Raw genomic sequence first — 23,946 nt, 5'->3', positions numbered from 1 at the left:
AATAGTAACCCCACTCAGCCCTCCAACATTGATGATTTATATTAGATATATGTGTACGTGTGCAAATGTGTCTGAGTGTGAATGTGTGTGTGTGTGTGTGTGTGTGTGTGTGTGTGTGTGTATTCATGAAAAAGCTGATGTGATCCAGGTCTTATGCTCTTCTTATCTATAACTCAGCTGCTAAAACATAAAGCTCTTGTTCTCTGGGCCATCCCATCTGACAGCTCCATCCTTACTGGATCTTTCTATCCAAACATCCACAGGGAGGGGAGCACTACACACTGGGGTCTGTTGGAGGGAAATAGGGGAGGGACAGCGGAGGATAGGGAGTTGGGGGGGGATGGCATGGGGAGAAATGCCAGGTATAGGTGAGGGGGAGGAAGGCAGCAAATTACACTGCCACGTGTGTACCTATGCAACAATCTTGCATGTTCTTCACATGTACCCCAAAACCTAAAATGCAATTAAAAAAATACAAACATCCAGAACACTCAGGAACAGGTTCCTGTCCCAACCCTGATAAATGCTGCTCTTTCATATCTCAAAGAGAGAAAACAGGAATTTCACCAAATGTCCTCAGATTTGAGCATGCTGGATACACAGGACACTCATCTAAATCTGCAATGAAGGGGACAAACATTCTCCTTTGGGAAAATCTTTATTACATAAATATATTTACACCAAGATATACATGCAGAGGAAAGTCTCCCTATACACAGAAGGTCCAGGTATCATCTATGAAAGACACGAGGGTCACTGGTTGTAATTGAATCTCATGGCACCTCATTTTCCTCATCACTGGATGCTTTCTCTGGGTTAGCAAAGGTCAGGAAGACTTGTTCCAGTGTGATCTGACTGATGGAATAGTCTTCTAAATCAAATTGCTCTTTAGCTTGCTCCAAAATGCCAAACACCTTTAACAATAGCCACAAAAACGCAGTTACCCTTGCAATCTCCCCTCAGCCCCCAACTCAGATGAGCGTCTTCTCTACACCCCTGGTTCCTGCCAAGTGTATGCTGGAGGACAAAAGGCACAGAGAGGAGAGGTGAGAAAGTGGAAGAACAGAAAATTAAGAAAGTGGGAGGAGGCCATTCTCTGTTCCCATTCTCTTGATGGACATGGAGTAACAGTGGAATTTAGGGGAAGAAATTGAAGCTATTAAACTCTAGGGATTTGAAAAGCAACCGAATGGTGCTACTCCCCCAACAATGACAGGCTCCCATTCCACATTCCCAAATCCCAAATATTCCTCATTGTTAGTGTTCTCTTAACATGCAACGTTAGAAGGGCAAGGTTGCTATCATCACCTTTCCCCAGCGGTTGTCCTTGCTGGGAATGTAGTAGTTAAGGATTCCTTGATTCTCATGTTTTAAGACACTACCTAAGAAAGGAAAATAGGACAGGTGAATAATCTTATAGGCTTTATTTGAAATTGCCAAAATATCACTACATGTACTTAATTATATACTGCAGAGGGGTGAATAGAGGAGGCCAATATAAAAGCAGATATGATCCACTAACCCACTATCTTTGGTATCCATGACATGGTTAATGCTTTCAGCAGATTTATTCCTCATGAAATCATCTTCTTATGTGGAATTCATAGCAATTATTGAAGGAAGGATTTGAGGTACAGTAAATTACTAGCTGGCATGCCCAATATAAAAAACCTGAGCCTTCTGAAAGTCTAATGCTTACAGAGGAACCTGATCCAAGATGGCCTATTAGAAGTGGCTGCAGTTCACAGCACTAAAGGAGAGGGATAGAGAGGGATGAGCGAATTTAGCACCTTCAGCTGACATATCCAGGTACTCACATTGGGACCGACTAGGCTAACTCGACCCATGGAGAAGGAAGAAGAGCAGGGGGTGGAGATGGCCCACCAAGTAGCTACATGAAGTCAAATGTACCCCCACCCTTAGCCAAGAGAAGCAGCTAGTGATTGTGAGACCCTGTCCAGGAAACCATGCTTTTCCCAAGGATCTTTGCAACCCACAGATCAGGAGATCCACTTGTGAGTCCACACCACCAGGGCCTTGGGTCTGATACACAGAACTGTGTGAAGTCTTGACAGAGCATTCACTTAGGCATACACAGAGACCCAGGGGTTTTACATACTCCGACCTTAGGATCCCCAGCAAGGCAGGAGGTCCATCTGTACATATCTCTAGGAAGGAAGCTGAATCCAGGGAGCCAAGCAGTGTTATTCTACAAGGTCCCACTTCCACATCATGTCACAAGTTAAGACCAACTGGCTTGGAATCCCAACCAGCCAATGGCAGTGAGTTGGAGTTCCCCTGAGATGATGAGTCCAAGCTCCTGGAGGGAGGGGCAGCTGCCATCTCTGTGGTTTGGTTGACTCAGCCGCTTCAGCCTGTCAGCTTTAAAGAATACAGGCAGCCCAAACAAGAAAATGTTCCCCACAACACAGCACACCTGCTGTACCAAAAAGCAGCCAGACTGCTGCTTTGGGTGGGTCCCTGATCCCATTCCTCCTGACTGGGTGAGACCTCCCAACAGGTGTCTCCAGCTACCTCCCCTACAGGTATGTGTAGGCTGGTGACCAAAGGAGGGACTCCTTCCTAACTTATTCTATGAGGCCAGCATCATCCTGATACCAAAACCTGGCAGAGATACAACAAAAAAAGAAAACTTCAGGCCAATATCCTCGACGAACATCAATGCAAAAATCCTCAATAAAATACTGGCAAACTGAATCCACTCACACATCAAAAAGTTTGTTCGCCATGATCAATTTGGCTTCATCCATGGGATGCAAGTTTGGTTCAACATATGCCAATCAATAAACGTGATTCATCACATAAACAGAACTAAAGACAAAAACCATATGATTGTCTCAATAGATGCAGAAAAGGTCTTTGATAAAATTCAACATCCCTTCATGTTAAAAATTCTCAATACACTAGATATTGAAGGGACATACCTCAAAATAATAAGAGCCATATATGACAAACTCACAGCCAATATCATACTGAATGGGCAAAACCTGGAAGCATTCCCCTTGAAAACTAGTACAACAACAAGGATGTCCTCTTACCACTCCTATTCAACACAGTATTGGATACAGTATCTTGGTTGGCAGTTTTTTTCCTCTTTAGTACATGTCATCCCACTCTCTCTTTGCCTATGAGGTCCCTGTTGAGAAATCTGCAGCTAGCCTTATGGAATCTCCCTTGTATGTTATTTGCTTTTTTTTTTTTTTTTTTCTTCTTGCTACTTGCAGGATCCTCTCTTTGTGCCTGAGTTTTGAACATTTAATTATAATGTCTTGAGGTAGTCTTGTTTGTATTGAATCTGAATGCAGATATGTGACCCTCTTGTACCTGGATATTTATGCTTTTCTTAATATTTGGAAAATCTTCTGTTTTTATTTCTTTAAATAAGCTTCCTAACAATTTGTTTTTTCTTCTTCGCAAACTCTTATAACTTAAACACTGACTGTTTTGATGCCATTCTATAAATCCCATGAGCTTTCTTCACTCCTCTTAATTTTTCTTTTAATCATCTAATTGTATATTTTCAAAAGGCATCTCACTTTATATTTTCAAAAATCCTACTTTGAGGTGAGATATTTTTCTCTGCTTGATAAATTCTGTTGTTAATGCCTTCTACTTCATTTTTCATTTTATTCACTGTATATTACATATCCATATCTGTTTGATTTTTTTTAAAGTAATTTCAATTTCTACATGAAATTACTAGTCTGGGTCATTTATTGTGTACCCGATTTTGTTGAATTGTTTTTCTGTATTATCTTGAAGTATGCAGAGCTTTCTCAAAGTGATTTATTGATCACATCAAATAGAACCTCTGACACAACAAGTCTTCAAAAATGTTTGTCACATGAATGCATAAGTGAATATTCAACTTCTTAATAGACATATCCATCTGCATGTGTGATGGGCACATCATAAACACTATGGCCAACAGCAAGGTGATTATTTTTCCACACAGCTTGTTCTCCACTTGTGCTTGACCATCCATTTCGTATCTATTTTCTGATTTTCTTTCCTTCCTTCCTCTCCTTCCTCTCCTTCCTTCCTTCCTTCCTTCCTCTCTCTCCTTCCTTCCTCTCCCTCCTTCCCTCCTTCCCTCCTTCCTTCCTTCTTTTCTTCCTTCCTTCCTTCCCTCCTTCCCTCCTTCCTTCCTTCCCTCCTTCCTTCCTTCCTCTCCTTCTTTCCCTTCCTCTCCTTCCTTTTTTGACAGGGTCTTTCTCTGTCACCCAGGCTTTAGTGCAACGGCATGACCTCTGCTCACTGCAACCTCTGCCTCCAGGGTTCAAACAATTCTCTTGCCTCAGCCTCCTGAGTAGCCGAGACCACGGATATGCACCACCATGCCCAGCTAATTTTTGTACTTTTAATGGATATGGGTTTTCACCATGTTGGCTGGGCTGGTCTTGAGCTCCTGACCTCAGGTGATCCAACCACCTCAGCCTCTCAAAGGGCTGGGATTACAGGCCTGAGCCACTGTGCCTGGCCCTGATTTTCATTCTTACTGTGTAATCAGTTTTGCTATTTTCCATTGCCTCGGAGACAAACTTTCAACCTTTTAGCCTAACACACAACAGGAACTTCTGTGATATTTTTCTCAGCCTACCAAAGTGGAAACTAAGATGAAAAACCAGAATTATTAAAAGCTTTGCCATTGCCTATGCTTTAAGTTAAGGAAAGAGAGATAAGAGACAGATCAAAATGGGTGCTCTGTCTTGTACTGTTCCATGTAGGCAGACAGGTGGTTATTGAATTTAGCATGAAGAAACAGTACTCAGAAACCAAACTACTCTTGAAAGGAGAGAAACAACAGTTCTTATTTGCATTTCAATAACATATCCTAGCTGAGACAACAAAAGCATAAAGTTACATGCTTAGTGTGAAGGAAAAAACCTTAAAATTTTGCACAAATAATCTGAAAATAATTGAGAATTATGTGAAAAATATGACTTTAGATATACAATTTATTTTTATTTATTATTATTATTTTAGAGATGGAGTCTTGCTCTGTCACCCAGGCCGGAATGCAATGGCACAATCATAGCTCGCTGCAGCCTTAAACCCCGGGGCTCAAGCAATTCTGTGGCCTCAGTCTCCCAAGTTGCTGGAATTACAGGCATGAGCTACTGCGCCCACATAATTTATATGGACAGCACAACTATTAAACTGCCTCGTTAGGTGATGTAAGAGCTTGTGAGAACTTCTGTTTTTTTGTGAAACTTAGCATAATCTGGCACAAGACACATAGTATCAAACATTGACAAAGGAACATTATAGAAAATCAATACATATCAGTAACTCACAGGAAGCTGGTACCGAAGACATAAATCATATGGATGGTGAGAACAACAAATAGGATTTAACACACTTCTCAAACTCCTGAGCTCAAGTGATCTGTCCGCCTAATCTCCCAAAGCACTGAGATTACAGGCGTGAACCACTGCGCCTGGCCGATTTAATACATTTCTGAGAAAGGTAGCACAACTTAATTTACCTGGAAACGTTGTCGTAACATAACATTTAAAATCCTCTAATTTAGCTTCAGTCTTGAACTTGACCTTCAGGATGTAAATGTTGCCAAACTTGTTCTTGAGATGCTGAGGGCTGCCCAAGCACATGAACTTCCCCTGCACCATGATGGCAAGGCTGGTACAGAGGGCGTCGCATTCCTCCATACTTGCAAAACAAAAATGGCACAACGTTTTATGGGTAAAAATAAAAAAAATCTCTTTTGGAGGACATTGTGTAGTTCAATCAGAGCCAGAATTTTGTGACCCTATTTTCAATTGGAAGTTGTATTTTTCCAATTATAAAGCTCATAGCTGGGAAGTGGGAATTTTTCAAATGAAAAATAATAGAGTGCCCTATTTTCAAACAGAACATCTTCTGAAGTCCTGTCTTTTCCTCACTTTTTTTAAAACTTGATGAGGATTTTTAGCCATTTGATTTATTAGGATTAGCATGAATTCTAATTCCTAATGAGGAGCTAACACACTTAGGCAAGTTTACTGTACAATATTATCCACCAGGCCTAACTAATTCCCTCTTATGGCCACTAAAACTCTTGCTAACCCTCAACCAACCCTTCTGATGAGCCACACCTGTGGGAGGTTATAACGATGGCTTTTCCACTTTCACATGTCTTTGTCACTGCGTCCCAGAGCAGGCGTCGGGCTACTGGGTCCATGCCAGTTGATGGCTCATCCAGGAAGATGACTGAAGACCTTCCCATTAGGGCAATAGCAGTACTCAGCCTACGTTTGTTTCCTCCACTTCATGGCCAAAGAAGGAGAGAAAAAGTGGGAGAAGAAATGGCTATACATATCATTATGTATAGGAAAGAGTTGTACAAATTTCCCAAATGCTGTGAGTCCAAGCAAACACTTAACCTGAACATTCACAGTACTGATCAGATGTGACTTTGATTAGGTATCAGGCCCAATTACAGACAAGTGTATCAATTCATTTTGAGACATAGAGGAGTGATTTTATGTAATTAATTTTGGCAGCATTATCAGTGGCATTTATTTACAAGTTCTTAGAGTGGTATGGTTTCCAAGGCACATAAATCACATATAATTCAAAGGGCCTAGATTCCTCCTTATTTGGTAGACAAAGAACTATAGGGACACTAGGAAGAGGAGACACTCCTTTTTTTTGAGGTTCAGAGGATACAGTTCAACTAGAACCAAGACTCTGAGTTTCACCTCTGCAAAGGGAAGATGTGGAACTGCATTGATTTGCCTTATTACTGGCATCTGAAGCCTAGAAAAACATTAGTTTCACAAGTAGGTAATGTGGGAGAGGAGCTTAGGTGGAGCTATAAGCTTCATTTCAAACAGCAAGGACAAAAGGAAGTACCTCAATTTAGCAGCATCAACAAAAAAGAGCAGCAGCATAGTGACTCACCTGTAGGTGCGGATAAGCTTGTCAGCATGAGACTCCAGGTCCAGTGAATTCAACCATTTGTTCACATACAGCCCAATCTGGGGCTCAGAGACTCCCCATATTCTGGCATACATAACCATTATTTCCTGAGCAGTCATATATTCCAGCAAGGCATCAAATTGAGGACAATAGCCAATTCTTGACCTCACCTAATAACAAAAATTGCCTTGAGTAAAGACCCAAGTCATCCATCCCACTACACACCCACTGATGAGATAGCAAACCTGCAGTCCTCCAAGCCCTGCTTCTAAGAGTCCCATCAGGATTATTATTATTATTTTTTTGTAAAGGGCTACAAAATTACAGCTGTCAGACCTATTGTAGGACTTTGGGATAATAGCTTCCATAATTCAGTTTTAACGATCTTGTGGATAAAGAAGTTAGAAATAAAATTCTAGAGCCACTCAATTTGGAGGACTATTAGAATATGAGATGCTCTTATTAATCAGGAACTCCAAGGAGCATGGCCACCATGATGTTTTTGGCTTTGTTTAATCTGTAGAGCCATATGTACATCTTGTTCCAGAGTAAAGCTGAAACAGAAGCAAAGCCTTTTTGCACTAATCCCCAAACCAGAGACTGCAATAAATGTTGCTTTACCAATTAGTCAAATCCTTCTGTTGATTTGCATTGAGGTGCATAGCCTAAGATCTAGAGAAAAGGCTATCAATTTCAATTAAATCAAATTACTAATTAATTTACAGTGTTTCCAAACTATTCATGCCCCCTAAACTCCTGGCATGGCACAATTCCCTGCCCCTCTGTTTGAAGTGACGGCGCTTTAAAACACAACTGCATGTGTAAAGAAATTTAGAAAGTAACCACACATGCTCAGGGAAAGACACAGACTTAGAAAATGCCTTAGAAGAACTTAGTTTCACACCCCAGGCTGATCCTAAGCACAGAGACAGCCTACAACAATCCAAAAAACAAAAACAATAAAAAGTAACAAATAACAACAAGCCTAGGAGAATGAGGAGAATATAATTTCCAGAATTACCACCTTATTAGAGTCGAATGTCCAGTTTTTAATAAAACTCAAAAGCATACAAAGCAACAGGAAAGTATGACCCACCAAAGGAAAAAAATGAATGAAAACCATTACTGAAAAAGACACGAGGGCAGATACACTAGAAAAGTGCTTTATGTCCTAACGATGCTTTAAAAACTGAAGGAAGATGTGGAGAAAGTCAAGAAAATGATGTGCAAACAAAATGGAAGTATCAAAAAGGAGGTAGAAAATTTTAAAAGGAAACAAAAAAATTCTACAGTGGAAAAGAACAATAACTGAAACAAAATATTAACTAGCAGGATTTGAAAGTCACATTTGAATAGGCAGAAGAAAAAAATAGTTAACTTGAATATAGGACAATGGCAATTATTGAGTCTGAGGAACAGAAAGAAAAAACATCAAAAGAAAAGAAAAGAAAAGAAAAAAGATTAAAGAAATGTAAACAGAGCCTAAGCAAACTTTGAAACACCATCAAGTGGACCAATATATACATTGTGGTATTTAAGAAGGAGAAGAAAGAAAAGGGCAGAGAGATGATTTGAAGAAACAGTAATTGAAAACTTTCCAAATTTGATGAATGTAAACATCCAAGAAGCCCAATGAACTCTAAAATGAACTCAAAGAGACCCATATCAAGACATGTTATTATCAATTTGGCAAAAGCCAAAGAGAGAGAATATTGAAATCAGGAAGATAGAAGCCATAGATCACATTTTAAAAAAATCTCTGAAGATTATTAGCACATATCAGAAACTTCAGCAGCCAGAGGCAAGGGGCTGAACCAGAAGCAGAGCCTTTCCCTATGCACCTTCAAAAGTGTTAAAAGAAGTAAACTGTCAAACAAGAATCTTGCATCTGGCAAAACTATTTAAGAGTGAAGAAGAAATTAAGACATTCTCAGATAAACAAAAGTTGACGGACTTTGTTGTCAATAGACCTGTCCTGTAGAAAATGCTCAAAGAAGTCCTACAAGGCGAATGAAAAGACACTGGACAGTAAGTTAATGTCATATGAAGTAAAGATCTCAATGAAGGTAAATACATAGAGAGTTATAAAAGCTAATATTATCATAACAAAAATTTGTTACTCTACATTTTGTTTTCTATGTAGTTTATAATTTTAATGCATTTAAAAATTATTTATGTTTTGGTCACATAGTGTATAAAGATGTAATTTTGTGACATCGACAACTGAAAGGGGTGGTGATGGAGCAGAGTTTTTTTGTGTTACTGAAGTTAAGTTGATATAAATTCAAATTAGTATTATAACATTAGTATATTAAATATAATCTGTCTGGCAACTACAAAGAAAATAGTTACAGAATATGTACAAAGGAAAATGAGAAAGGAATTAATATGTTTTACTACAAAAAAATCAACTAAATACAAAGGAAAATAGTAATGCTGGCCAGGTGTGGTGGCTCACACCTATAATCCCAGCACTTTGGGAGGCTGAGGCAGGTGGATCACTTGAGGTCAGGAGTTAGTGACCAGTGTGGCCAATATGGTGAAATCTGTCTCTACTAAAAATGCCAAAAAAAAAAAAAAATTAGCCTGGTGTACTGGCACCAGCCTGTAATCCCAGCTACTCAGAAGGCTGAGGCAGGAGAATTGCTGGAAACCAGGAGGCAGAGGTTGCAGTGAGCTCAGATTGTGTCACTGCACTCCAGCCTGGGTGACAGAGAGAGAATCAGTCTCAAGAAAAAAAAAGTAATACAGGAAATTTGGGATAAAAAAGCTATAAAGCATACAGAAAAAATAGCAAAATGATGGAAGTAAGTTTCTCCTTATAAATAATTACTTTAAATATAAATAGATTAAACTCTCCAATCAAAAGACAGAGATTGGCAGAATGAAGTTTAAAAAAAATGACCCAACTAGATGCTATCTCCAGGAGACTCACTTTAGATCCAAAGATACAAGCAGACTGAAAATGAAAGGATGGCAAAAAAATATATTCCCTGTATTTAGTAATCAAGTGGGGTGTAAGGGTGGCTACACAATATCAGATAAAATAGACCTTAAATCAAGAAAATTTAGAAGTAGCAAAGAATATTATCTATCTATCTATCTATCTATCTATCTATCTATATATATATATATTTTTTTTTTTGAGACAGAGTTTTGCTCTTGTCAACCAGTCTGGAGTGAAATGGGACAATCTCAGCTCACTGCAACCTCTGCCTCCCGAGTTCAAGTGATTATTTTGTCTCAGAATCCCGAGTGGCTGGGATTACAGGCACCCACCACCATGCCTGGCTAATTTTTTTTTTTTTTTTTTTTTGTATTTTTAGTAGAGACAGGGTTTTGCCATGTTGGCCAGGCTAGTTCGAACTCCTGACCTCAGGTGATCTGCCTGCCTCGGCCTCCCAAAGGGCTGGGATTACAGGCATGAGCTGTCACTCCCGGTCTGAATATTACATATGAATAAAAGGTTCATTTCAGGATGAAGATATATAAAAAGTATAAACATTTACACACCTAATAGCAGACCATGAAAATAGATGAAGAAAAACAATTCTATAATAATAGTTGGATATTTTAATATCCTACTCTCATTAATGGGTAGCAAACAGACAGAAGATCAAAAAGGAAATAAAGACCTTAAGTAACACATAAACCAATGAGATCTAACTAACGTATGCAGAACACTAATCAACAAAACAGAGTACACATTCTTTTCACGGGCGCGTGGGACATCTTCCAGGATGGACCGTATTTTAGGACACAAATTAAATCTGAGTAGATTTGAAAAGATAAACCATCTTTCCAACCATGACTGGATGAATTTAGGTATTGTTAAGAGGCGAAAACCTGGAAAACTCACAAATTTGCAGATTTACACACTCTTAAATAACCAATGGCTAAATGAAGAAATAAGAGAATTTAGCAAATGATTAGAGATGAGTGAAAACAAAACACTACATAAAAACTCATGGGACCCAGCAAAAGCAGTATTCAAGGGGAAATTTATAGCTACATTCTGTCCTTGGAGAAAATGGTCAGCACTGCCCCCAAAGTAGTGGCTGACAAGCTCTTACAATGGACTGCCCCAAGTCACCCTGAGGTGGGGCCAACTGGCATTCCAAAGAAAGAAGTACTAGAAAACAGTACAAAACATTTATTAGGAAAATTCACATACAAGAGTTGTGGTTGTCCTTGTGACGATAGTAAGAAAGATGTTCTACCTAGGTATGGCTATAAAGAGGGAGTTGGTTTACAGAGTCTGAATGAGTATTTAAATAATTTTGCTCAAGGCCAGGGCTACTTTTTATGTGTTTAGCAAGATGTTTGACCTTTCAGTTTTGGGCAACACCTTAAACAACTTTATCAGTGTCTTGGAATGTTCCTTGGTAGCTTCCAGGCTCTGGCTTGGGTCCAAGCCTGTAGGGGAAGGCATAAAGCTGATCCTGAGCAGCAGCTCAGGTTGGTCAAGGCACTCTGTTTTCTCAGTCAGGACAAAGATAGAAAACAGGAAGAAATGGGGGGCCATGCAAGTTACAAATTCTTACATTAAAAAACAAAGAAACAAAAATAAACATGGAAACCAGCTGTGTGACTCCTGGACGTAAGTCAACTTTCCGTTGATTCTGGCACCATGAAAAAGTGATGAATTCATGCAGACCTTGCTACTTCTACATTAAACAAGCAGTGACACCCCTACATTTAAAATTAGATCTGCCAGTATTTCATGAACCATAGTTGCCGCTCAGCATGTCTCTGAGTGGGAAAAGCCACCAAATATCAAGCACAAAGTTCAATGATATATACAGATTTGAACTAGTTTGGACACCAATATGGCCTTCTATGTAATATCTTCATAGCCCTCACTAGGAGTTCTTTTTCCCTATACTCCTATATTTAGATGGTGCTGGAGACCAAGTAATTTCTTGTCTCTTGACTCTACTATAACCACTATAGCAACCTAGCAACCATCCCATTTTTTTCTCCAGGCAGAGAAAGATAATACAACAATGACAAAAAAGGCAGCATCCTAGCAAATTATAACCATGATCCAGTTTTATATCCCTAAAGATTGACTCAGTCAGGCTGCTTTGACCCTGACTTCTATTTGGAAGAGATAGCTGCAGTTGATATGAAATCAGATCTCACAGTCAATACAGATTCTAAGAAGCTTAGTGGTAATGTGGCATTTTCCAAGTTAATCAGAGTGAGTTTCTCTATGGACTTATCTCTTCTCTGGATTTATTTTCCTCTTCTTAATTTTTATTGAATTTTTATTCATCTATTCTGTTCATATTGTATAAGGCATAGGGGAATATGTTTAATAGACTGATATATTTTTTCTTTAAAAGATTAGTTACATTTCTATACACTAACAATAAAACCACCCAAAGGAAATTAAAAAAAATTTAATTTATATAGCATCAAAAAGAATAAAATGCATAGGAATAGACTTAACCAATAAGTTAAAAGTCTTGGACACTGAAAACTATAAAAATTGCTGAAAAATTAAAGACAACATAAAGAAATAGGACTACATCCCATGTTCATGGATTGAGAGAATTACTATTACTGTTAAAATAATCTATAGATTCAATGTAATTTCTATCAAAATCCTGACAATTTTTTTTTGTGGAAGTAGAAAAGTGCATCCTAAAATTCACATAGGACCTTCAGGAACCCAAATGGCCAAAACAATCTTTTGAAAAGGAAGGATGAAATTGGAGGACTAACACTTTATACATTCAAAACTTACTGAAAAGTTTCAGTAATAAAAATACAGACATATAGATTAGTAAAATAAAACAGTGATCCAGAAACAAATCTTTAGGAAATGATCAACTGAATCACACACAGGTGCCAAGACCATTCAATAGGCAAAGGACAGTCTTTTCAACAAATGGCACTGAGAAAACTGGATGTTCAAATGAATAAGATCGATGTTGGATCCTTATCTTACACCACATACCATGATAAACTCAAAATGGATCAAAGACCTAATATATGAGTTAAACTATAAAACTATTAGGAAAAAAATGAGGAATAACTTCATGACATTGAATTTACTAGATTTTGTGGATAAGACACCAAAATCACAGGCAACGAAAGAAAAATTAGATAAACTGAACTTCAAAGATTTGTTCACTAGAGGACACCAGAAAAGGTAACCCACAGAATGGGAAAAAAATATTTACAAATCTTCTGTGAATTAATATCCAGGATATGTAAAGGATTCCTACAACTCAACAGCAACAAAAACCAAACAACCCAATTTTAAAGTCATGCAAATGATTAATATAGGCACTTCTCCAAAGAAGATATACAAATGGCCAATATGCACATGAAAAAAAAATGCCCAACATCACTAATTCTTAGGGAAATGCAAATCAAAACTATAATGGGATACCACCTCACACTCATCAGGATGGCTACAATTAAAACAAAAATTAAGAAATGTTAGTGATTATATGGATAAATTAGAACTCTTGTGCATTGCTGGTGGGAATGTAAAATGATACAGCTACTGTAAAATACAGTATAGAATTTCTTATGAAAATGATCATAGAATTACTATATGATTCTGCATTCCACCTATAGATACATATCCCAAATAATCAAAAGCAGGGCTCAAACAGTTATTTGTATACCAATGTTTATAGCTGCATTATTTGCAAGAGCCAAAAGGTACAAACAACCCAAATGTCCATAAATGGATGAATGGGTAAACAAAATGTTGTATACTCATACAAAGGAATATTATTCAGCCTTAAAACTAATGCATTTTTTTTTTTGAGATGGAGTTTCACAATTGTTGCTCAGCCTGGAGTGCAATGGCACAATCCTGGCACACTACAACTCTGCCTCCTTGGTTCAAGCAATTCCTCTGCCTCAGCTTCCCGAGTAGTTGGGATTGCAGGCATGCACCACCATGCCTGGCTAATTTTTGCATTTTTAGTAGAGATGGGGTTTCAGCACGCTGGCCAGGCTAGTCTTGTACATCTGACCTCAAGTGATCCGCCCACTTTGGCCTCTCAAAGTGCTGGTATTACAAGCATGGGGCACTGCACCCAGCCAAACTGAATGAAATTCAAATACATAGGTGAACCTTGAAGGCATTGTGCTAGGTGAAGCGTATCAGATATAAAAACAAAACATTATATGATTCTACTTACATGAGGTACCTAGTATAGTCAAATTCATAGAAAGTAGAACAGTAGTCACTAAGGAGTTAATGGAGGGAAGAGGAGTTGTTGAATGAGTAGAGATATTTAATTTAGGTTAAGGAAAAGTTCTGAAGATGAAGAGTGGTGATGGGCATAAAATAATGTGAATGTACTTAAAGGCACTGAGTTCTACATTCAGTAATGCTTAATATAATAAATTTTATATTATGCACTTTTACCACAATGGAAAGACAATGTAGAAGTTTTTTTAAGGCCTAAATAAATGAAAATATTACCATTATTGCATAAAATATGATAAATATTTTAGAATAGTAGAGTTGGAGAAATTTTCTGAGGCTTGAAAGAGTTCCCTCAGATTTACTGAACTTTGAATCAGTCCTTGTAAAAGGCTGATATTTTGCCCATATGCCTGTTCTCTTTTTAAATATGATGTTTTATATGAACTACCTTTTAAATTCTCAATTTAGCTTTTGCTCCTTAGTACTAAATTCACTTAATCTTTTTCTCCATTATGCACAATCAGGAAACTGGACTGTTTTATGCCACCTTTATGTTCCCCAAGGGTATAAATGGTATGAACAAAGATAGGGGAGACCTCATGTTCCCTGACTTTTTTGCAAGGACCACCTGGTAGGAACAGATCACCTCCTGCCATCATGTATCACTCCTTCCTCTGTTTCTTTAACTTCTCCCCTTCTAGTATAAATGTGCTTGAGTTATTCAACCTATGAAATATTTTCTGTCCTTATCAAAAATCTGGGTGAATTTTCATTCTTCATTTTGCCTCACAGTGAATCTTCTTCAAAGTGTAATCCACATTTTTAGCTTCACTTCTGGTTACCAGATGATATTCTTTGGCTGTGTCTCCACCCAGATCTCATCTTGAATCTTCACAATTTTTGCTTAGGCTGGAGTGCAATGGCACAATCTTGGCACACTACAACCTCTGCCTCATAATTTCCACTTGTCATGGAAGGGATCTGGTGGGAGGTAATTGAATCATGGGGGCTGGACTTTCCTGAGCTGTTCTTGTGATAGTGAATAAGTCTCATGAGATCTGATGGTTTTATAAATGGGAATTCCCCTGCACACACTTTCTTGCCTGTCGCCATGTGAGACATGGCTTTGCTCCTCATTTGCCTTCTGCTGTGATTGTGAGGCCTCCCCAGCCATGTGGAACTGTGAGTCAATTAAATCTCTTTCATTTATAAATTATCCAGTCTCAGGTATGTCTTTATTAGCAGGATGAGAACAGACTAATAAACTAGACTACTGGGACTAGTCTATCCCACAGAATGCTCTCCCAACCCCCTCTTGCTGCTTCCATGGTGATAGTGGCTGATGTGATTAAGTGAGGAGAAAAGAATTACACTATTTCAGGCTCTTGTTACACCTACCCAATTAACCCTAGTACAATTGTCCTTGCCAACCTCATCGGTGAAGTTCTACTTACTGAAACCAACGTACACTATCTAGGCTTTACCTTGCCTTAGTCTTCCTGGCATTTGATACATTTGATAATTCCCTTATTCTTGAAATTCTCCCCACACTTAGCTTCTTTCCAAGGTTACATCCTCTCTTCCAATGACTGGCAGATGTAGAGATACAAAGGCTAGCAACTTTGCTTCAGTTGGATTTGTGAAAGGCCATCTTGCTGCAGAGCTCCCAGTAAGATGGAGCAAGGTCTCAGGTGCAACTGAATTGCAGGTTATCTTCTCCTGCTGCCCAGCCTTGCCATCCCTACACCCTTACAGTACCTTGTCTGGCATATGTTAGATCTAATGTTGAAAGAACTTGTCTTTTACTTAAACAGTTTCAAAAAACATAAAAGACACTCTTGTTTTAGATTCTGTTCTTACTGCTTCACTCACTCTTCACAAGTTGGTTTCCCAGAATCCATTGATTGCATCAACAACATAGATTGCATTAATACATACCATATTTCCCATATCCCCTCCCTAGCCAACTATCTGTTACCTGAACCTGAGTCATTCATTATGCTTCTTACCTGTAGGATATCTTTTGTGATGCTAAAGCCATCAATGAACACATCTCCAGAAGTAGGACTCTCTTCCCCAGTCAAAATTTGGAAAGTAGTTGTTTTTCCAGCTCCATTGTATCCAAGCAATCCAAAGCACTCCCCCTTTTGGATTGCAAGAGAGACATTTTTTACAGCCAGGATGGCTGGAGACTTAAAATAGATCTTAAAAAAAATCCAGGAAACACAATTCAGTAAAGAATACTTATAGGCAAAATACAATCAGTAATATCTCAGACCCCTATGGATCACTACTTCAGACAGTTTCATGATAACTCTTCTATTCTACTGGGAGAATACATATAGAGCCCAAAGAACCACAGAGAGCCCTTGGCACCAATGGCACACTCTTAAGTAGAAATGAAGCCAGTGTAGGTTAGCCATTGAATTATATTACCTTTATGAGTTCTTTAATAAGTACTGTGGAATTCAGCAACTCCTGAGGCTGCTCCAGGATTCTCTTTCTTTCGTTTTGTACATCTTCATCTTCTGATTGCCCAGATAATTCCTTGGCCACTATATCCTGTAATTTCAAACAAAAATTATAGAGGCAGATGCCCTTTAGGCATCTGTTTTAGACTGGGTGGCTTCATGAAAGCTAAAGTGGGGATCCTATTAAAAAGATGTTAAAACAGAAAGTTTGAGTCATTTCTAAGAGACTTCGTGAATATCATTTCAGCTCTCATGTACAATTTGATAAGTGGTGAGTAGTAAATAATTCACCAGGGAAAGAAAGAAATTCACCAGGGAGAGGAAAAAGGCACTCACATAGTTGAGAGAATATGAAACAATGTATGCTTTAATATTTTGAAAGACAACTTAAAGCATTTAAAACAGAAAAAAATTTTATCACCTGGATTTTTAAGAAGAAAATCATCTCAAGAGAGTAAAATGCTTTTAAACATATAGTAATGAGTTTGTAATGATAAATACTTTTTGAAGGGAATGGGAGTTGAGAAATTCAGCAAGATTTTAAAGAATTTTTCCTAAGAAACTCACTGGACCCCATGGCCTATGTTTTTAAGATAAATGTTACAGATATTAATGCTCTTTATTAGCAGGATGAGAACAGTCACCTTGACTAGACCAAGTAGTTTCAGAAAACAGATCCAAACATGTTAGAACAGAAGTTTAGCATAATTTTCAAGATATTTTTGTCCAATTATTTCAGAACATATTGATTTTTGTTTTCTATAGATTAAGAAATCAGGATTATATAACTTGTTTTTTCATGAGGTGAATCAGACACCTCATGAAAAACTGAAGGCACATTAAGATCAAATTAATACGATTTGTTACAACCACAGAATGTTCAACATATAGAATAAGGACTGACTCTTTTTTATGAAGGAGAGAGAAAAAATCAGTAAGACTTGACATGGAGTAATTTTGAGACTTCCAGAATAGCAGTGTAACAGGTCTGTGAACGCGTACCCCAGTAAAACTGATGAAAGTTGTTTTTAAAATATAACCACTTAAAGCCTTTAGTTATGATTCTACCTTAGCCATTTTCTGTTGCTTATACAGAGTACTGGAAACTGGGTAATTTATATAAAGAGAGGCAATTTGTTTGTTGCAATTATGGAGACTGGGTAGTCTAAGCACATGGTTCAGCATCTGGTGAGGGCTTACTCCTGGTGGGGGCTTTCTACAGAGTCCTGAAGCAGCAAAGAACATCACCTGGTGAGAGAGCTGACATACTTAATCTTATGCTAACATGCTTGATCAGGTTGCTTTCCCTCTTCTTATAAAGCTACCAGTTCCACCTCCATGTTAACTCATCAATCCATTAATCAACAGATTAATCCATTCATAACAGCAGAGTCCTCAGGATCCAATCACCTCTTAAATGCCCCACCTTTCAATATGGCCACAATAGGGATTCAGTTTCCAATACATGAAATGTGGGAAACACATTCAAACCAGAGAAGACCCTAAGGACATACAACAAATGAAGAAACATTTATTCAAGAAAACCTATTAGACTTATTAAGAACAGTGAAATCCAGTGGGATTTGAATCATGGCCCAACCCCCCTTCCCTCCCCACAGGCCAGTGTGGCAGAACATTACTCTAGGCAGGTTCAGCCAAAAATATTGGACTGCCTTTTCCCCCAGCTTCCAATCAAGGGCTAAGGTATATTTCTGTAAGGGGAAGAGGATTAGCATTTCTCATCCCATTCCTAGCAACCTGTTGCAGAGTCTAAGATTTGGGTAAGTACAGCTATGGCTTTGGGTCTCCCTTCTTCCACTCAGCCCCGACTCATAAGGTGGAGAATACCTTGGGCATGAGGTGCTGTACTGGGGACTGGACCCTAGTTCATTCATAGCAAAAAGGTTTCATGCTTGGAGAGGCAAGCCAAGAAGACCAGAGACTACTGTCCTTCACTGGACATCCAACCCTGAAGCAGAAAAGCATACCACTATCCCAGCTCAGAGATTTTGCCCCGGCGGAGAGTTAGGCCGTAAGACAGAGAACTCCTCTGCTCTCCCCAATTTTATTGACTTAATTTGAAACAGAGGATGGAGGAAGTTAAAACTTAAGGATGCTGTAAAACACAATGGAGGTTTTGGTGGAAAGCAATTAACAGATGACTGATAGCTAGCTCTATTACAGATATAAATTAAACCATAGGCTAGCTAGTCTACTAAAGAGAACCAAGAAAAAAGACAGCTATGAAGAGCCCTCCTGGGGTGAGGATGAAGCTTAAACTCTGACTTCAAACTACTCATATAATTTAATTGGATCAGTTTTTAGAGAAATTCACACCCCAGGGCATTGTTGAAAACAATGAGAAATAAGAGATCAGTCAAGTTTAATAGCTGGATTAATATTAAACTTAATGGAGTTTAATAGCTCGATGTGGTCAGGAAAAGAGACAGTCAAGGGCTCTGAAAAATCACTGTCATCCAGGGATGACTGTGCCCATGCCAAGATCTGCACCCTCTGAGGAACAACATCTGAGGCTTCAAACTGGCAGGGGGAGACTTCACTCAAACAGCCCAGTGAGCCACTAAGCAATAAACTAGCAAACAGCAACAAGTCCCTTGGTGAGAATAGTACCCGTAGTTATCAACATATATTATCTAACAAGTTTAGAGTTCATAAAAAAAAAAATTACAACATGTGCAAAGAAATATAAAAGTTTGTGTCACATATAGGAAAGAAACAGGCAACAGAAATTATGAAAGTGACCAGACATCAGTTGTAACAGACAAAGACTTTAAAGTACCCATTACAAATATATTCTAAAAGTAAGTGAAACCATGCTTAAAGAAATGAAGAAAGGTGTTATGGAAATGTTTTATCAGACAATAATGAGATACGGATTATTAAAAATGAATCAAATATAGGTTCTAGAGTTGAAAAGTACCATAACTAAAATAAAAAACTCAGCAGAGGAGCTCAATAGTAGATGTAAAGAAAGAATTAGCAAATATGAAGATAGGCAGAAGGAGATAATGTAGTCTGAAGAACAAAAAGAAAACCAGTGAAGAAAAATGAACAAAGCCTCAGGGGAATTTGGGACACCATTAAGCATACCGACATTTGCATATTGGGAATGCCAAACAAAAAGTCAAAAAAGGAACAGAAAAAATACTTGAAGAAGAAATGCCTGGAAACTTCCTAAATATGATGAAAAATATCAACCTACAAATCAAGGGGGCTTAACATATACCAAGCAGGATAAACACAAAGACATCTATGTGTAAACATATAAGTAAATTTGCTGAAAGCCGAAGACAGAGAAAAATCTCTTGAAATCAGCAAGGGAAAAATACTCATATCCTACAAAAGAACCCCAATAAGTTGACAACTGACTTCTTATCAGAAACAATTGAAGGCAGAAAGTAGGGGAATGACATGTGTGAAGTGCTGAAAGAAAAAACAAAAACTGTCAACAGAATCCTATATCCAGCAGAGCTATGTTTAAATAGTGAAGGCAAAAAGAGGACATAACTTTTAGAAAATCTGTTGCTAGCTGACCTGTCTTTTAAGGAAGTTGTTCAGTTACAAGCAATTGACCCCTGACAGAAATTCAAATCCACACTTTAAAAGTGCTGATAAAGATAACTATGAAATTAAGAAATGGCATAAATGCATATTTCTTCTCCTTTCTTCCATTTGCTGACTTAAAGAACAACTGTACGAAATTATATATATATATGTACTTTTTTGTATGTTTGGGCTTATAGCACAGAGATATACAATATATTTGCTAATTTGCCAATAACAGCCCGAAGAAGGTAGGAGTGAGCAAATCTGTGTTGGTCTAAAGAAATGACACTAGATGGTAACTCAAATACACAGGACCAAATAAAGAAAACCAGAAATGATAAATATAATGGTTGGTATAACAAGGGCTATAACTGTATACTTGCTCTACATTCTTCTCTTAGTTTATTTAAAAGATAAAACATTATATAAAGTAATGAATATGATAATGTATTGCTGGATCTGCAATGTGTAGATGCACAATGTATAATAATAGAAAAAAGAGGGGGAATAGAGAATGCAGATATATAGGAATAAGGTTTTTATATCTCACTGAAATTAATTTAGTATTAAACTGAGGTAGATTTTGATAAGTTGAACAGATTTGATAAGCTTATTGCAAGCCCTAAAACAATTACTAAGAAAATTATTTTAAAAATATAGTTAAATATATATATATATACATAGTAAAAGGTAATTGAAAGAACTGAAATGTTACTTTATAAAATTTTCACTCATTGCCAAGGAAAGCAACAAAGGATGAAGAGAGGAACAAACGAATGAACAGAAAAAATGTAAAATGGCAAATATATCCAGCTATATCAATAATGACATTAAATGTTAATGGATTAAACAATGCAAACACAAGGCAGAAACTGTTAGACAGGATTTTTTTATTTTTATTTTTTTGAGATGGAGTCTCGCTCTGTCACCCAGGCTGGAGTGCAGTGGTGCAATCTTGGCTGACTGCAACCTCTGCCTCCCGGGTTCAAGCAATTCTCCTGCCTCAGCCTCCTGAATAGCTGGGATTATAGGCACCCACCACCACGCCTGGCTAATTTTTGTATTTTTAGTAGACAAGAAGTTTCAGCATGTTGGCCAGGCTGGTCTTCAACTCCTGGCCTCAAGTGATCCACCCGCCTCAGCCTCCCAAAGTGCTGGGATTACAGGCATAAGCCACCGTGCCCAGCCAGACTAAATTTTAAAAAGTCGCAACTATATGCTGTTGTGATGGTTAGTTTCACGTGTCAACTTGTTTAGGCCATGAGAGCCAGATATCTGGTAAAACACTAATCTACATGTTTTTTGTAAAGATATTGAAACCACCTTTGCAAAAATTATAAATAACTAAGAAAATTATGACAGTGAAAGAGATCTAACCTAATAGACTCCATCTTGCTTCTAACCTCCAAGCCATCCTGGTTCATTCCTGGGCATAGGCTGAACTAACTTTGGAAGGATCTTAGTTTATAGTTTAACTTTGAAACAAATACAATAACAGCACTTTCCCAAAGCAAACTCTTTTCTTGCCTGGAGACTAGACTGTCTTTGCAGGACTAACAAATTGGTTACAAGATTAGAAATCATGGTTTAGGGTCATTCAGTGAGAGGCTGCAAGATTCTGAACCTCCCCAAATTGCTCCAGGGGATAACATCACTTATCTTAGGTTAAAACCTAAGATATTTTGCAGACCCTACACTCAGTGGATCACCTGGAGCCACCCAAATTGATAAACTGACTTATCTGGTCTTATGGCCCCCATGCAGGAACTAACTCAGCACAAGAGGATGACTTTGACTCCCTAAGATCTCATCACAGACCTGACCCATCAACACTCCCCACTTTCTGACTCCCTACCCACCAAATTACCCTTAAGAATCCAATCTCTGATTTTTTGGGCAGGCTGATTTGAGTAGCAATAAAACTCCAGTTTCCCATATAGCCAGCTCTGTGAATTTAACCATTTCTCTATTGCAATTCCCCTGTCTGGATAAATCAGCTCTGTCTTGACAGTGGGAAAGGAGAACTCATTGGGTAGTTATAATTTTTTCTTTTTGAGATGGAGTCTCGCTTTGTCGCCCAGGCTGGAGTGCAGTGGCACAATCTTGGCTCACTGCAACCTCTGCCTCCTGGATTCAAGCGATTCTTCTGCCTAAGCCTCCAGAGTAGCTGGGACTACAGGCACGTACCAAAACACCCAGCTAGTTTTTGTATTTTTAGTGGAGATGAGGTTTCACCATATTGGCCAGGCTGGTCTTGAACTCCTGACCTTGTGATCTGCCAACCTTGGCTTCCCAAAGTGCTGGGATTATGGCATGAGCCACCAAGCCCGGCAACAGTTAAAATATTTAAAAATCTTCCCTGGGTCTCCTGTCTGCTAGCCTACCCTTCAGATTTTAAACATAACGGCATCCATAATCATGTGAGCTAATAAAATCTCAATCTCAATCAATCCCTCTCTCTCTTTCTCTGATAGTCCATGATTGATGTAGCAACAAAGGTCTGAAACCATTGGATACTCATAATCAAATACTTATAAGAGGCAAGGTTCTGGGTGACCATATATCTATGTATATGATACTGGTGAACATTTTTGTCAAACTAACAAGCATAATGAGATTAGCTAGATGCTTCTAAAATAGAGAAAGAAAAGGATAGCCTCAGGGATTCAAATTTCCAGACGAAGGGCTACATAAATGACCTTAAATGTCTACATCTATCATGAAAGAGACTCATATCCTATAGCCACAGGGCTGAGATTGCCCAAAACAAACCCAAAGCCTCATTCTGTAGGTGGCTGAATTACAACACAAATTGAACTCCCAACTTTGCAGAGTAACTACCATTAAAGTGAAGGCACTGTTTAGGAAGGAATGGTATCCTGAAGACTGGAATGAAGACAAGTGAGAAGATTCTGATGAAGCTGGGAACACTGAACTCCTACATTCTTATGAGACTTCTTAGCCAGTAGAAGCAGGTTCTCTGTGCCTATGTAAAAAAAAATTAACACTGCTTTGTCTAAGAAAGCTATAATGGCTTCCCCTGAGGTAGATGTCTTGCAAAACATTGCAAAACATTGCTGATTCTTCTCAGGACCCACCTCCACACATTTTTGCTTTTAGGGCTATAACTAGAGTGATTCCCAGCAGGTCCCTAAAGGTGAGGTACAAAGTGTGACTTATGAGGAGCTATGCTACACTCCAAAAGAACCATAGCACCAGTTAGGCCCCCACATCCTCAAGACTTCAGGTACTTAAGTGCTTACAGTACTGAGCCTCCAGTTCTGCCTGGATACGAGGACAGACACCAAAGTCCCAGGATCCAGGCCATACTTTGTCCCTGGAACACCCCACCATCCACAGTGTGGGGCTGGCTCCCACAGCCCTACCTCTCAGGCCTTCCCCAACATAGCCTTAGTCATCAAGTTGATACTCACAGACTGAACCTCCAGGCCTTACTCTGTGGATACAGGCCCCAGATTGGGCACAGAGAAGTCCCTATGATCCCAAGCTCCAGTCTAGTGAGACAGATTTGATCTCCAGGGAGAACCTAAACTATAGAAGAGTCTCCAAACCAGGCAGTCTGTGGACCTACTCCAGTACCAGCTCAGCCCTGTAGATTCAGCTTCCAGGCCTAGCTCTGGGTCAGAACAATGTCAATGGCCCTGTTCTTTGAACCATCCCCATAACTTGGCTGACTACCATAGTTCTAAGCCCTACGCCAGTTCCAATGGCTCCAGGCACCAGGCCAGCATTCATAATCTTAGGACTCAGACCAGTGCCCATGGA

General features: G+C 38.7%; 1 protein-coding gene across 1 annotated transcript in view; it reads right to left on the bottom strand.

The window, feature by feature from the left end:
* Window positions 1–639: 639 nt before the first annotated feature.
* LOC116526538 (ATP-binding cassette sub-family A member 3-like) overlaps window positions 640–23,946 on the bottom strand; it is an 83,414-nt gene continuing 60,107 nt past the window's right edge. Inside the window, exons 10-16 of the mRNA XM_032242900.1 lie at window positions 16,559–16,684; window positions 16,132–16,326; window positions 6,925–7,112; window positions 6,117–6,287; window positions 5,510–5,691; window positions 1,309–1,382; window positions 640–914 (exon numbers count right to left, since the gene is read on the bottom strand). Coding sequence (XP_032098791.1) covers window positions 774–914; window positions 1,309–1,382; window positions 5,510–5,691; window positions 6,117–6,287; window positions 6,925–7,112; window positions 16,132–16,326; window positions 16,559–16,684 — 1,077 coding nt within the window. The 3' untranslated portion in view covers window positions 640–773. The remainder of the gene's footprint in view (window positions 915–1,308; window positions 1,383–5,509; window positions 5,692–6,116; window positions 6,288–6,924; window positions 7,113–16,131; window positions 16,327–16,558; window positions 16,685–23,946) is intronic.

The sequence above is a fragment of the Sapajus apella genome, unplaced genomic scaffold (assembly GCF_009761245.1).
Source record: "Sapajus apella isolate SASKATOON/1434 unplaced genomic scaffold, GSC_monkey_1.0 scaffold51, whole genome shotgun sequence".
NCBI lineage: Eukaryota > Metazoa > Chordata > Mammalia > Primates > Cebidae > Sapajus > Sapajus apella.
The sequence above is the reverse complement of the archived record's forward strand: the minus strand, read 5'-3'. Positions and strand labels throughout refer to the sequence as shown.